Here is a 14,299-nt window from a genome sequence, read left to right as displayed (position 1 = left end):
GGACTCCAAGGAAATGAAAAGCTCTTTGTTAGCTTTGATCTCTGATAGCCCTTCAGCTGCCCTTCTACTTATTCTATTCCTTCTATTTCTTTTGTCTCTATCACTAAATTAGATCATTCTAACTCCGAGGGCTTGTCAGACGCTGATGTTTTAGAGTTTGATGAGTCACTGGCCCTTCTAACTAACTCGTTCAGGAGGTTCGCCAGAAAAAGTAACTATCGCATATGTCCTTCGCTAACCTTAACTGAAAAGCCAAAGTCAAACCCCATTGACAAAGCTTCAGTAAGCTACTACAACTGTCAATGAAAAGGTCACTTTGTGAGTGAATGCAGGTCAAATAAAATTGTGACACCATCTTTCAACCTCCCATCCTCCTTCAGGCCTCAAAAGGACAAGTACCTGAAACTGAAGGAGAAGTACAAGAAGATGAAAAATCTTCAGCGTAAAGGCAATGGTCTTGTTGCTAAAGAGCGTGATTGAGTTGGTTCTTTTGAAGAATCATCTTCTAACGAGGGAGACATGTCCTACCTCTATCTAATGGCCAAGGATGTCAAAGATGAATCATCAGAGACATCAACCTTCAGTGATCCCTCATCATCAACCTCTGCTCAGGTATGTTCCCAGAATGAACTCTCTTTTTCTTCTTCTAATAGCCTATCTATACTAAATGGAAAATCTAAAGCTGAAAACTTAATTTTGATCTTCAGGAACAATTAGAGAAATTACATTCATAGATCAAAGAGGTGACCAAGATTGAGGAAACTTTTAAGGATCACGTCAATGTAAACCAGACCATAAGCATCGAACGCGAGTAGGATATCGCTGACATGAGCAACCTATTGTTGTACTCAAGGCTGAGAAGGCTACCATTGAAGGGTGGTGCAAAGCCTCTATCAAGGCCTCTGAGATCATCAACGCTCAGTTCCCTGCTAAGGTAAAGAGTGGTCTAGGATTTTCCTATAATCAAGAAGAAAGTGTCACTGACAAGTCCATGCTGAATTTTGGTACTTCTGTCTCTTCCATTCCTGACACCTCTTTCTCTCAGTACTCCTCTACTGAGACTCCTCTTGAAGGAACACCCTCGAGTTCAAGACGCAAAGTCAAAGGTAAAGCCATTGTCAGTACTTCTCTTCCCAAGAAGGCCAACAAGTCAAATAGACCAAGATCTATTCCTTCAGCTTGTAAACCTTCTTCCTCAGGGACCAAGGTCTCTAAACCCTCTCAGAGATCTAAGCCAAAGCTGAAAGTAAATCTTTCACCCAAGGTATCTAAATCTTTAGTTGTTCTTCCTCGAACAAATGAGAAAGGAATCCGTGGAGCTTGTCCCTCTTTTGTTATTTCTAATCCTTCTGGCCCTAAAGCTTCTTTCAACTTCAAGAAGTGTCGTTATTGTGGTGAAACTTCACATATTGCTAGTAAGTATCCTTTAACTACCAAATCTGATCCGTCAGCTAAGGTAAAGAAAGTGATAAGGCTGAAAAATGAGCCACCAAAGTTGTAAAAACGACTAAGGTGAAGAAGTTTAATGAAGCCTTTTCTTCAAGCTCAACGAAGACACCTGCTAACCCTAAGCCTTCAATGTCAGTGGATGTCGCCTCTGACTCCGCTGGACCTATTGAGAAATGGGTAATAAAGCAATCTTAATCTGTTTTCTATTGCAGGAACTCAAAGGCATCTGGTATCTTGATAATGGTTGTTCAAGACACATGATTGGAGACATTTCCCTGCTCTCTGATTACAAAGTGGAAAGAGGCCCTTTCGTGACCTTTGGAGGAAACGGAAAAGGATATACCAAGGGCTTTGGTATATTAACCAATGATGCAACCACCTTCAGACGTGTTGCTTATGTTGAAGGACTGAAGCACAATCTTCTCAGCATCAGTCAGCTGTGTGATAAAGATTTCACAGTGAAATTTTTAAAGAACTCATGTAATGCCTATGACAAAGATGACAACCTTGCTCTTACAAGTTCTCATTTAGATAACATGTATGTCATCAACATGGATTCTCTCTTTACTGAGAATAGTTGTTTTCTCTCTAAAGACTCTTCAGATATCAACTGGCTAAGGCACAAACAACTTTCTCATCTCAACTTCAAGACGTTAAATAAGTTGTCTTCAAAGGATCTTGTCACTGGCCTTCCTTAGCACTCCTTTGCAAAGGAATCTCCTTGCTCAGCGTGCAAAAAGGGAAAGAAGACAAAGGCTAGCTTCAAATCTAAGCAAGTCTCTTCAGTGGCTTCTCTTTTTCAGCTATTACACATGGAATTATTTGATCCAGTCAACGTGTAATCTTTAGCTAGAAAGAAAAATACGATCATTATTGTTGATGAGTACTCTAGGTACACTTGGGTCTTCTTTCTCAGATTTAAGAGTGATGCACCTAAAGAAATGATCTCGTTTGTCAAACGTATAGAAGTACTGAACAACATCAGAGTACGGTCTATCTGGAGTGATCATGGCACTGAATTTAAAAATAGTACCATTGATGCATTCTTTGTGAACAAGGGAATCTCACACAACGTCTCAACTATGAGAACTTTACAATAGAACGAGGTCGCTGAAAGAAGAAATCAAACGATCATTGAAGCCGCTCGATTAATGCTCAACGAATCTCGTCTCCCTACTCAATTCTAGGCTGAAGCTGTCAACACTGTTGTTTTACATAGAACCGATCGCCGATTGTCAAGAGATTCAAGAAGACAGCTTATGAGCTCTTCCATAGCAAAAACCTTTCTCTCAACTTTCTTCATATCTTTTGTTTGTACATGCTATATCCTGAACTACAGAGACCAACTTGGTAAGTTCGATTCCAAAGCTGATGAAAGAATTTTTCTTGGATATTTTTCAATATCCAAAGCCTTCAGAGTATTCAACAAACAACGACATACAATAGAGGAATCTATTCATGTCAACCTTGATGAATCTCAATTAGCTAACTCTAAACCTATCTTTGAAGATGATGAACAGATAAATAACTAGATCATATCTCACTATGCAGAACCTGAAGCTTCCTTTAGCAATCAACTAACTGCTAACCCCCCCAGAAGCTGATGATGATCCATTTATCGTTCCAGATGTGACCAGGAACGGAGTTGAATCGTCTTCAGGGATTGTTGTCGTTCCTATTGGTCACTTCGCAGCTTCTACTTCAAATACTGGCCCTTTAGTCGCTAAATCTCCTTCAGTCATTGAACCTTTATCAGTTGTTGAATCGCTCTCTGAGGCTCCTTTAGCAATCCAACCTGTTGCTGAAGAATCTGTCGCTGATGCCTTATCTTCTATGCCCAAGCTTGCAATCTCAGAAGGTCATCTTCAACCATCTTAGCGATGGACAAAAGACCATCCAATCCATCAAATTCTTGGTGATCCAAGTGCAGGTATTCAGACACGTCGAGGTCTAGGTAATATATGTCTCTTTGTCAACTTTCTTTCTCTAGTTGAGCCCAAGAAAATCAATGAGGCTGTCACTGACTCAATCTGGGTCACTTCTACGCAAGAAGAACTCATTTAGTTTGATAGAAACCAAGTCTGGTACCTTGTCCCGCGTCCATCTGACAAAATTGTGATAGGCACCAAGTAGGTTTATTGCAATAAGTTGGATGAATAAGGAACTGTAACCCGAAACAAGACTCGTCTTGTTGCTCAGGGATACAGGCAAGAAGAAGGAATTGATTATGATAAAACCTTCGCATTAGTGGGTAGACTCAAAGCTATTCGACTCTTTCTAGTCTATGCTGCCCATAAAGACTTTGAAGTCTACCAAATGGATGTAAAGAGCGCTTTTCTGAATGGAAAAATTCAGGAGGAAGTTTATGTCGAACAACCACCAGGGTTTCTTGAACCCAAATATCCTAATCATGCCATCGATTGGATAAAGCTCTTTATGTATTAAAGCAGGCCCCTCGTGCCTTGTATGACACCCTTTCTTTATTTCTCATCTCTGAGAAATTTAATCGTGGAAAGCTTGATCAGACCTTATTTCTTAGGCAAGTGAAGGTTCATATCATTCTAGTTCAAGTTTACATTGATGATATTATATTTGGTTCCACTAATACCTCTTTATGTTTTCGGTTCGCTGAACGCATGAAGAAATAATATCAGATGAGCATGATGGGAGAACTGACTTACTTTCTAGGTCTTCAGATCAAATAATCTGATAAAGTTATCTTCATCAATCAGAGTAAGGATGTCAGGGGTATGTTGAAAAAATTCAACTTAACCAACAATTCATCTATGAAGACTCCAATGACTGCTCATCTCTCGCTGAACAAGGATCCAAATGGAAAGCCTGTAAACGTTGATGTTTATAGGGGAATGATAGGCTTCCTGATGTATCTTACAGCTAGCCAACCTAATATTATGTACTCTACTTGTTTATGTACATGATATCAAACTGAACCTAAGGAATCCCATCTAATTTTTGTAAAACACATATTCAGATATCTGAAGGGAACTCCTAATCTGGGCCTTTGGTATCCCAAGGACTCAGGTTTCAATCTAATTGGTTATGCGGATAGTGATTTTACATCTTGCAAACTTGATATTAAAATCATCACTGGAGGATGTCAGCTTCTAGGTGGAAAGTTGGTGAGCTGGACAAGTAAAAAGCAAAACTCATTATCCACATCAACTATTGAGGCTGAATATGTTGTCACCGAAAGCTGTTGTGCCACATCCTTTGGATGAAAAACCAGCTCAGTGACTATGATCTTCAGCTCTTAAAGATCCATGTCTATTGTGATAGCACTAGTGCCATTGAAATTGTAAACAACCATGTTCTTCACTCCAAGACCAAACATATTATGATTAGATATTATTTTATCAAAGATCATGTTATGAATGGTAATATTGAACTTCATTTCATACCCACTGAGTACCAACTCCCTGACCTTTTTACAAAGCCTCTTGAAGAGACAAGATTTAACATCTTAATCAGTGAACTTGGAATGTTGAACACTGAGAATTAAGTCCTTCAGCTCTAAGCAATACTCGGTGATACATAAGTGAAATGCTTCAGTGTTCTTATTCTATCATAGAACTCTTGAGTAAATGTATCTTTCTCTCTTAGGTATTTATAATTATCTTCTTTCCTAAAATCTTAAAACCACCACTGAATCTTTTCTTATTGAGTGATCAAAATGTTTTTAAAGAGATGTTTTAGTGTTTCCTTCTGTCACTGAACTCTTTAATAAGTATATCTCTAAGGTATATTTACTTGTCTTTTCTTTAAACAAAACTATCGTTGAATCTTTACTATTCATTGATTAAAATGTTTTAAAGGTGAAATGATTCAGTGTTTCTCTATCATTGAAATCCTTCAGCAAATGTATCTTACTCTTAAGATATGTTTTTCTTTTCTTTTTTAAAACTTTCACTAACATCTCTTATTCAGTGATCTTTTGTTTTAGAAGAATCTTAAACCATCACTCAACTCTTTTCTTATTCAGTGATCTTATAAAAGAAAAATATAATAAACAATCATATTTTATGATGTCATTAAAGTTTTGAATCATGAACTCTCGGTACACGCACGTCCTTATGACAAATACGGCCCATTACTATTCCACCCAATCATAGGGTGATGACGTGCAAAGTTTTTCATCATTGTACATCTTTTCGAATAGTCATTTTTTCCACTCTCTTCTTTGTCTCTCATTCTACCTATAAATACATGAGATACCCTCTCATATTTTTCTTTACGCTTACAAAAATTCTCTCAAGACTCTAGCTCTCCAAGATTTGTGCAAACAAGAACTCAAGAACTCCCTTAAACTTCAAATTCTTTTTCCTTCTGTCTGCACAAAACAAGTTTGTATCATTTAATCTTGGGTTGTTTCTCTTATTCGAAACTTTGTTTGTTACTTAAAAACATTCTTCCTTCTTCAAAATACAAAAAAAAAACATATTAAAGACTCATTTTTATTCTTGATCATAATTTAAGTTTATAAACCCTAATCTGCTTGAAAAAACCCTACACTTGTTCTGGATTTTTCAAAAGAATTTTTTTTTTAAACTTTATCATAAAGTGCCTTTCTAACCAATCTGTGTTACTTCTTTCTTTCTGTTCTTCTTTTCTTATTACATAAATGGCTACAAATAGTGTAAACTTATCATTGGATAAAATCAGTTTCAAGCCAAACAACCATGTCGGTCTGCTCGACATACCTGCAAACAAGCCCTAGTTTGCAGATGCAGCCAAGTTCCTCAAGAACTCTGTGCTAGGACACGCCGTTACCTTCGAGTTGATCATGGTCAAGGAATTTCTCCAGCAATTCTGGTTCACTACTGAAGCCAAGGAAGAACTGGACAAAGCTCGGAACAAGGTTGAAAAGATCGCATTTACCTTCAACCGATGACTATCACCTTTGGTGTTCCAACCATCAGGGTTGCCCTTCATCTCCCAAACAATTTGCCATTTGCCAAGGATCCAGACACTGAGTTCATGATCAAGACCTTAAATGATATTAGCCACAACTGGCCACTAAAGAAGGATTCCAGCGAGCCCAACAAATTACTGACGAAGATTTAGAAGAACCGCATGTTTGCGATGTGGCAATATCTCTTCTCGCACTTCATCCAGTGCATGGGCGGCAAATCGACGGTCAGGATCAAGCCTCACACATTGCACCAAACATAGGCGTCTCAATGATCAGGAAGCTCAAAATTAACTACGCTCGGTTGATCTTCAATGACTTGGTGCTGAAGTTGAACAAGCGCCAACGTGAGAAGGTGGTGCTCTACACTCTCTTCCTCAGCGGTGTTCTTGCAAAGATCTTTGCCAACAACTACCCTACTGAAGGTAATATGCTCATCTGTCGGCTTGGGTCTGTGATTCTAGACCACAAGTCTAAGCCGACAGACATTGGTCTTTTCATTCCAATGATTGAGATTGCCAATGTCTCCTCTTCCCTACCAGCTTCTTCTTTTTCTTCTTCTCTTCACATGGTGGTAAAAACTGGGAAAAATCCCCCTCAGTCTAACCCAACCACCACCTTCTTATCCTCTAAAAGAACACAATTTGACACCAATCTTGGTCCTTCAATGAAGGCCAAAAAGCCAAAAAGGGGCAAACCACACTTCTAGCGGGGACCTCTTAAAAGGTCTCAGCTATTGAAAAGAGCCTTACCCTCGAGGCACATTCTTCTCCCCCCATCAAGCTCTTCAGTGCTCTCTTCAGACACTATCGTACATGTGGCCACTCTCCCAACCACTGCTGAACACCCACGTACTTTCTCAGCCATTCTTTCTTCTCCCTCTCTCTTGGTCTCTATCAATTGTGCTGATGATCCACCAATGGTTGTCCCCACTGGTGGTGAAGAACTCACCATAAGAACTGAGGTCGCTTCTCTCGAGGCACCTCAAAAACTTGTTGCCTCTCTTTAGGAAGACACGTGTGCATATACCAGTGTCAATCCTTCAGATGACATTGAGGACCCCTCACGTACTCTCTTAGCTTAGAGCTCTCTTATGCTCAAGTTTCTCCTATTTTTATAGTTCCTTCTGGAACTGAACTCACAGCCATGGAGACTGATGTTTATGACATGGTTGAGGATATCAAACTTCTTCTGCTCATTGTGTCCAGCATCCTTGACAAAATGGACGAGGTTCACAAGGCAATGCCCATAAAGGAAGACCTTACTCATAGCCTCTCTGTTGTCAAAGCTGAGGTCTGTGAAGTCAAGGATATACTGAAAACGATGCAATCTAAGTTGGAGTCAACACCGAGGCTGTAGCTACTATCGTCAGCAAGGCCGAAGAATTTCAGGCTCAGCTCACCAGGCATGGTGAGTTGCTTCGTCAAATCCTTCAGCTCCTGTAGTAACCCACATTCATTGAATATGATCATCATCAACTGGACCAGGTGGCCGCCTTCAATTTACTACAAGCCCTTGCTCTTATCCCCCATGCAGATATTATCCCTGCCATCACAATTGATGAAGCTGAAGCTGAGGATAATGATGATGTCATGATAGCTCTGGCACTCATGAAGACCTTTCCTCCACATCTGTATTGCAATATGTTGGTGATGAGGAAGATGATGATGAAGAAGAAGAAGAAGATGAAGAACCTCAGATCCCTGACGTTGGATAGGACCTTGGAGACAACGATGATAATAAAGACGATGATGATGATGATGACTTCACCATTTAATACCATCCAAGACCAGCTTAGAAGGGAGTCTCCCTTAGGGAGCCTAATACAATGTTTATTTTAAAAAGTGTAAGTAAAAAGTCTCTTGCGTTAGTCAAGAGGTCTTAGTCTGAAAGATGCCTGGAACCAAGAGCTCGGATACAAAGATGATACCCGGATACAGAGCTCATTGCAAAGAGGGATGAAGACCGAACACATGCGCGTCAAAAATCTAAGTCTTCGATGCATAAGCCAACACCAGACACAAAGCCTCTGCAGTATACATGCAGATCCTGTGGTCTCCAACTCTTCCTTATGCGTGAAGGTCCACGGCCCGTCTTACAAGTGCTCCAATCTTAGGTCGACACGTATCCAGAAATGGTTACTTCATTCAGACATGTGGAGGCAGATGATTGGTGGACGCGTTGACTTCTCCCATGTCCCAAATTATGGAAGATTCCTTTTCTGGAAATGCCTATAAAAAGGTATTCCCTCTAAAGTGATTTTTACCAATTTTGAAAGAAAGAAGATGCGCTCCTTCCAAAATCTTAAGAGAAAAATCTGTACTTGTGAGAAATAGACTAGTTGAGAGATATTTTTTAAACACACAACTGTGTAAATACAGCCAACTTGATCCATTCTTCAAATATTTCTTTGTCTTTATCATTTCTACTTAACCTGCTAGTTTCATAGTTATTACTTCCGCTCACTTGTTGAGCTAAGTTGTGACTACTAGTGCATTTGAGGATCTGGGTTTCTATAGAACCAGCTTCCCAAAGGGAGAGAACTTCAAGGAACCAGCACTCCTTCAAGGACAAGTAAGTGGCTAAAAAAGGAAACCCCACCATCCTCTTCAAGGCGATCGATCCAATGAAGGTAGCACAATGCTCCAGGTTTATGCCTTTCTCCTCAAATTATGAGCCATATACTCTCATACTCTTTGCACCAACCTACCCTTCTGGTCCATCAGATGAAGCCCGAGCAATTATTTCAACATTTAAAGCTGATGAGGACCAAAGGAGGATTCATCTGTTAAATCAGCTCAACTAAACCAGAGTAAAAATCCCTCTTCATACTTTTGGTTGTAGCAAGTTTGATTTCCTCACACAAGTTGAAAGAGAGGAGTTCCTTAAAGTTGAAGAAGAGCTGAGGATACACTATCAACAACTGAAGGACGGTCTATAGCTACCTAAGTCTCTAGATGTCCAAGCTTTGGCCAAAGGGAACTCAAGAAAAAGGATCCATTCAAAGCTCAGGCCCAGCTATTGTCACAAGCTGAACAAGAACATCAATGGGCACTAATGCTGAAAGACTGAGACCTGAAGTGGTGCAAAGAAAGGATCGAGAAAAGGATAAGTCCCCACGAGATCTCAAACGTCACCATCAGTGGACGAATGAAGGATGGTGGACTCCTTATCTCATTGGTCATCTTCAAAGAGAATCAAGATGTTGTCATCGAGTACCCTTCTTACCTTGGGCAGTATGGCTTCGATTAATGGTTGGAGATTCGACAGGCTATTCAGCAATCAAAGTCAAAACATAAGCCGTTGATTGAAGACATCAACGATTTATTCAAGAAGGTGTCCAAGATCATCGAAGTCCCTCCTTTGCCAAAGAAGCCTCCCTCTAAAACACCTTTCTGATCCTAAATATGGACCATACCACAAGAATGAACATGAGACAAAATTCTCTTTGGATGAAATCCTGAAGGATCAAAAGAAGCCAGATCTCTCAAAGCTGAACCTGACACTGCCATCAAAGGGTCCCTATATGCCCACCAATGTGCATGTGAAACCTGAGCATGGACTTATATTCATTGACAATGACGGTGAATACAAGTTCCAGCGAGTATCCGAGTTCCACCTCTATTCTATAGATCATATGGAGTATCTCAAGACTTGGCTAGATAATGATATCTTTGGAAAGGTGATGGAATGCAACATCAGAAAGGAGATGCCGAGATGCAAGAAGCTTGGAGAATATGTACCTGGTTATATCAACTTCAGCGATTTAGATTAGACGTTCTTCCTATCTTGTAATCTTATTTTTCTTTTATTTACTTTCAGTGTATAACCTGTATGTAATAGGTCTATCTAAGGTTGTGCAAAACCTCACCGTACCCGAATTACCCGACTGAAAAAAACCGACCCAAACCGAACAAAGTTACCCAAACATAACTGAAGTCCGAATACAAAGAATACATCAGGTATGGCGGATAAGGTAGGATGGTTAAATCCACCCTCCGAACCCGCCCGAAACCTGAAAACAAAAAAAGGGTCATTTTAATTTTTGAAATTTTCCACTTAGGGTTAGGGATTTTCGACTCTGCCTACCTTTTCGCCTTACGAATCGCCTCTGCGTGACTCTGCCTGACTTGTTGTTGCGTGTTGCACCTTACGCCCTTGCCTCTCTCAGACTCTTCCTCTCTCGAACTCTCGACTCTCTTTCTTAGTTTCTCTCCATCTCCAGTCTGGTCTAGCCTTCTAGCGGTCTCTCGACTCTCTATCTGAGTGCCTAAAGCCCTCACTACATTCTACCATAGTGCCATTCGAAAACTGAAATTGACGAGACGAGGTAACCCTCTGCCTAAAGCCCTGACTGCATTATCCCATAGTGCAATTCTCCATTCTCCTTTTTGTTTTTGTATGTTTAATGTATTATGAATTATGGTCAAATACCCACATTAGTGGCAGATGAAGGATCTAGTCATTATAATTTATAAATACACTTAAAAGTTAAAATTAACTTTTGTTCAAATCCTGAAGTACCAGTCTTTAATGTATGTAATCACTTCTTTAACCAATATCTTGGCATAATTTTGGTTGCTTGGCCAAACCTAGTTGAATACTTCAATTCAGTTATTCTTTTTCTACTTTGTTCTCTCTTTATATCTCTGTGTGTGTATTTATGTGTGTGTGTGTGTATATATATATATATATATAAATTCAAATATTGTTTGTTAGTGGTCTTGACCAGTCTTGATCAACTTTTGCCAAAACTGAGCTTAAACTGGATGGCTGGACCTATGTAGCTACGTTGGGTTGGGCATCCAACTAAATATCCTAATTGACTTAGAGTCGAAGTCTTGGACCTATAGTCGGGGCAGCCAGTCATTTTGTAGTCCTACATTGATCCCATAGATGAATCTTGTTGATTTTTGTAGCACACTGCACAGATGAACCACAAAAAAGAAAAAGAACATATTTTTGTTTGTTTTTTGGTGTAATAACTTAATATATTTGATTGACATCTTTGTTAATACTGGTTTGTTTAGAAAAAGAACACTTTGTTGAGTTGCTCATTCTTCTTGTTAATAATTGTTATATTGTTTAGAATTATAGATGGAAAAACTTAGCATGTCTCAGTCTAGAAGTAACAGTCATCAACCTCCTCCTTTACAATCTAATGCTACTGTAACTCATTGTTTTGAAAATTACAAGGGAAAGGAAAACGTTATAATCCAGATCTCAAGTATGGGACCATTTTGGGAAGATTTTAAAAGAGGATGGGCTAGTCATTGAAGGTAAATGTTCATACTATTCAAAAGTATATGCAGCTGAGGCTAAAAAGCATGGTACTTCCTCTTTAAATAGCCACATGCACGGTTGTTTAAAGAATCCACATGCTAAGAAAACAAAACAATCCATTCTTGCATTTCAGTCTGCAAAATCTGATAATTATGATGGTGCTTTGACATCTTGGGTTTTTAACCAAGAGGTTGTTCGAAAGATGTTAGCTAAAATGATTATAATGGATGAACTTCCTGTTGAAGGGAGGGGTTTTAAACAGTATGTTGAAGCTTCATGCCCTAGATCTAAGATCCCTTCTAGATGAACAGTTAATAGAGATATATTTAGTATTTATTCTGAAGAGAAGACGAACCTTAATAAATTCTTTAAGTCAAGCATGCAGCGCATTAGTTTGACTACTGATACTTGGACATATGTTAAAAGAATCAATTATATGCGTCTCATCGCACATTTTATTGATGATGAGTGGAAACTAAATAAAAAGGTCATCTCATTTGTGCCTATACATTCACATAAAAGAGAAAGTATAGCTAAAGCCATAGAGAGTTGTTTGCTTGAATGGGGAGAAAAAATATTTTCACTATCACAGTTGATAATGCATCAAGCAATGATATTGTCGTTGGCTTCATGAAGAAGAAGGTGGTGAAGTGGGGTGGTTCTTCTACTAGGGCCGAGAACATACATATGAGATGCATTGCTCATATTCTAAATTTGGTTGTACAAGATGGATTGAAATTCGCAGATACATCAGTTAAGAAGATTAGGGATTGCATTAGGTGGGTGAGGGGTTCTCCATCTAGGTTGAAGAAGTTTAGAGAGCTTGCGGAATTGCTTAAGGTGGAAGAGAAAAGTTCTTTATGGCTTGATGTTCCAACTAGATGGAACTCCACCTATATGATTCTTCGAACCGCAATAGCTTACAGACAAGTTTTTGAAATGCATGAGAATAGTGACACCATGCTCACTTTGGATTTGGGTGATTCGGTGCCTTCATATCTTGATTGGTTATCTGTTGACAACTTGGTTATATTTTTGAAGACATTTTATGAAATGACAATCAGAATTTATGGCTCACCTTATGTCATCTCAAATTCTTTCTTAACCAAGATTTCAAATTTGAGTTGCATTATTGTCGATATGTTACAATCTAAGTCGAAAGTTGAAGAGGTATGTTTATCTTCCTTTAATTTAATTTTTAATATTTACTTATATTTGGTTGTTGAATAACTTTTTATTTTTGATTCATGAACAGGAAATGGGTGGTAAAATGAAAGAGAAGTTTAGTAAATATTTGGGTGATCCGGATAAGATTAACTTTATTATATTTTTTGGCAATATATTGGACCCAGAGACAAGGTTGAGTACTTGCAAGTCCAGCTTAATCAAATGTATGGTGAGGATCAAGGTAAGTCATGTTTTGAGAAGGTAAAGTATAAAATGAATATGTTGTTTGAAGAGTATGTCTCAACATATTCTGAACCTTCAACCACTATGATGCTTCCTCCACCCGTTAAGTGTGAAAATGTTCCCGTTGGAAGGGTACAATCTAGATTAAAAAACCAACTAAAGAAACAAAAGATGGAAAGTGGGATTTCACTCAACAAAAAGAGTGAACTTGAAGTTTATCTAGGTGAGTCCACCATAGATGACACAAATAATTTTGATATTTTAAGATGGTGGAAGGTTAACAGTGAAAGGTTTCCTATCTTTTCGAAATTGGCTAGAGATGTACTTGTTGTTCCAATTTCAACTGTGGCATCTGAGTCGACTTTTAGTACTAGTGGCAGGGTGTTAGATAATTTTAGGAGTTCTTTATCTCCAAAAATGGTAGAAGCTCTTATATGTACACAAGACTGGCTAAGAGGCCCTAGTCAGCCAATTGCAGTTGAAGAAAACATAGATGATATTGAAAAGTTTGAGAAAGGTATGACATTAATTATGTACTTTAGTCTTCCTTTTCAACTTATGTTAGTATATACTTGAATTTGTATATTTATATCGTTCTTACTTCTTTTAATTTGTTTATATAAATTCAGAAATGATGAATATGAGAATTAGAAGTTCAAGTTTTGTCACTGACCATGAGGATTCTCTTCCAACAGTTAATGTCGATGATCTAGAGGTATATGATGTATTGTAGAATAACTGAACAATGTTTAGAAGTGGCCACTTTGAAAGGTATTTAGTCATTGGATTTTGGTGTTATATACTTAATTACTTATATTGATATGGATATGACAGATATGTCATTTTGATACTACTGCATATTGTTTTGATTGGCATGAATTTTAGTTCATAGTAACTATGTATGTTGTTGTTCTGCACTCTTGGCTCTTGTTGTTTCACTGTTTTAGTTCATAGTAAATAGGTAGGCTATTGTTGTTGCCTTGTTGAGTTGTTGGCTATTGTTGTTGGCCTGTTGCTGTTCTGTTGTTGTTGGCTGTTGCTGTTCAGTTGTTGTTGTTGTTGCTGTTGTTGTTTTGTTACTGATTATTGTTACTATTCTATTGTTGTTGATGTGTGTTCACTGTGTTGGTTGTTGCCTCATTGCCTATTGTTGTTTTGTTGTTTGGGTACAATACATACATCGATCCTTTGCAGTTTGCAACACATTAGGTAGTAGGCAGAAACTTGTTT

The 14,299-nt window shown here is 38.5% G+C and overlaps 1 protein-coding gene across 1 annotated transcript; it reads left to right on the top strand.

The window, feature by feature from the left end:
- The first annotated feature begins 12,220 nt into the window (after positions 1-12,220).
- Positions 12,221-13,954, top strand: LOC112506173 (zinc finger BED domain-containing protein RICESLEEPER 2-like). The gene is made up of 5 exons (XM_025110194.1): positions 12,221-12,829; positions 12,915-13,023; positions 13,119-13,586; positions 13,699-13,784; positions 13,904-13,954. Exons 1-5 carry the CDS (start codon positions 12,221-12,223, stop codon positions 13,952-13,954), a joined length of 1,323 nt encoding a protein of 440 aa, XP_024965962.1.
- The last annotated feature ends 345 nt before the right edge of the window (positions 13,955-14,299 follow it).

This window comes from Cynara cardunculus (assembly GCF_001531365.2).
Source record: "Cynara cardunculus var. scolymus isolate 2C chromosome LG 2, CcrdV1, whole genome shotgun sequence".
Lineage (NCBI taxonomy): Eukaryota > Viridiplantae > Streptophyta > Magnoliopsida > Asterales > Asteraceae > Cynara > Cynara cardunculus.
The sequence above is the reverse complement of the archived record's forward strand: the minus strand, read 5'-3'. Positions and strand labels throughout refer to the sequence as shown.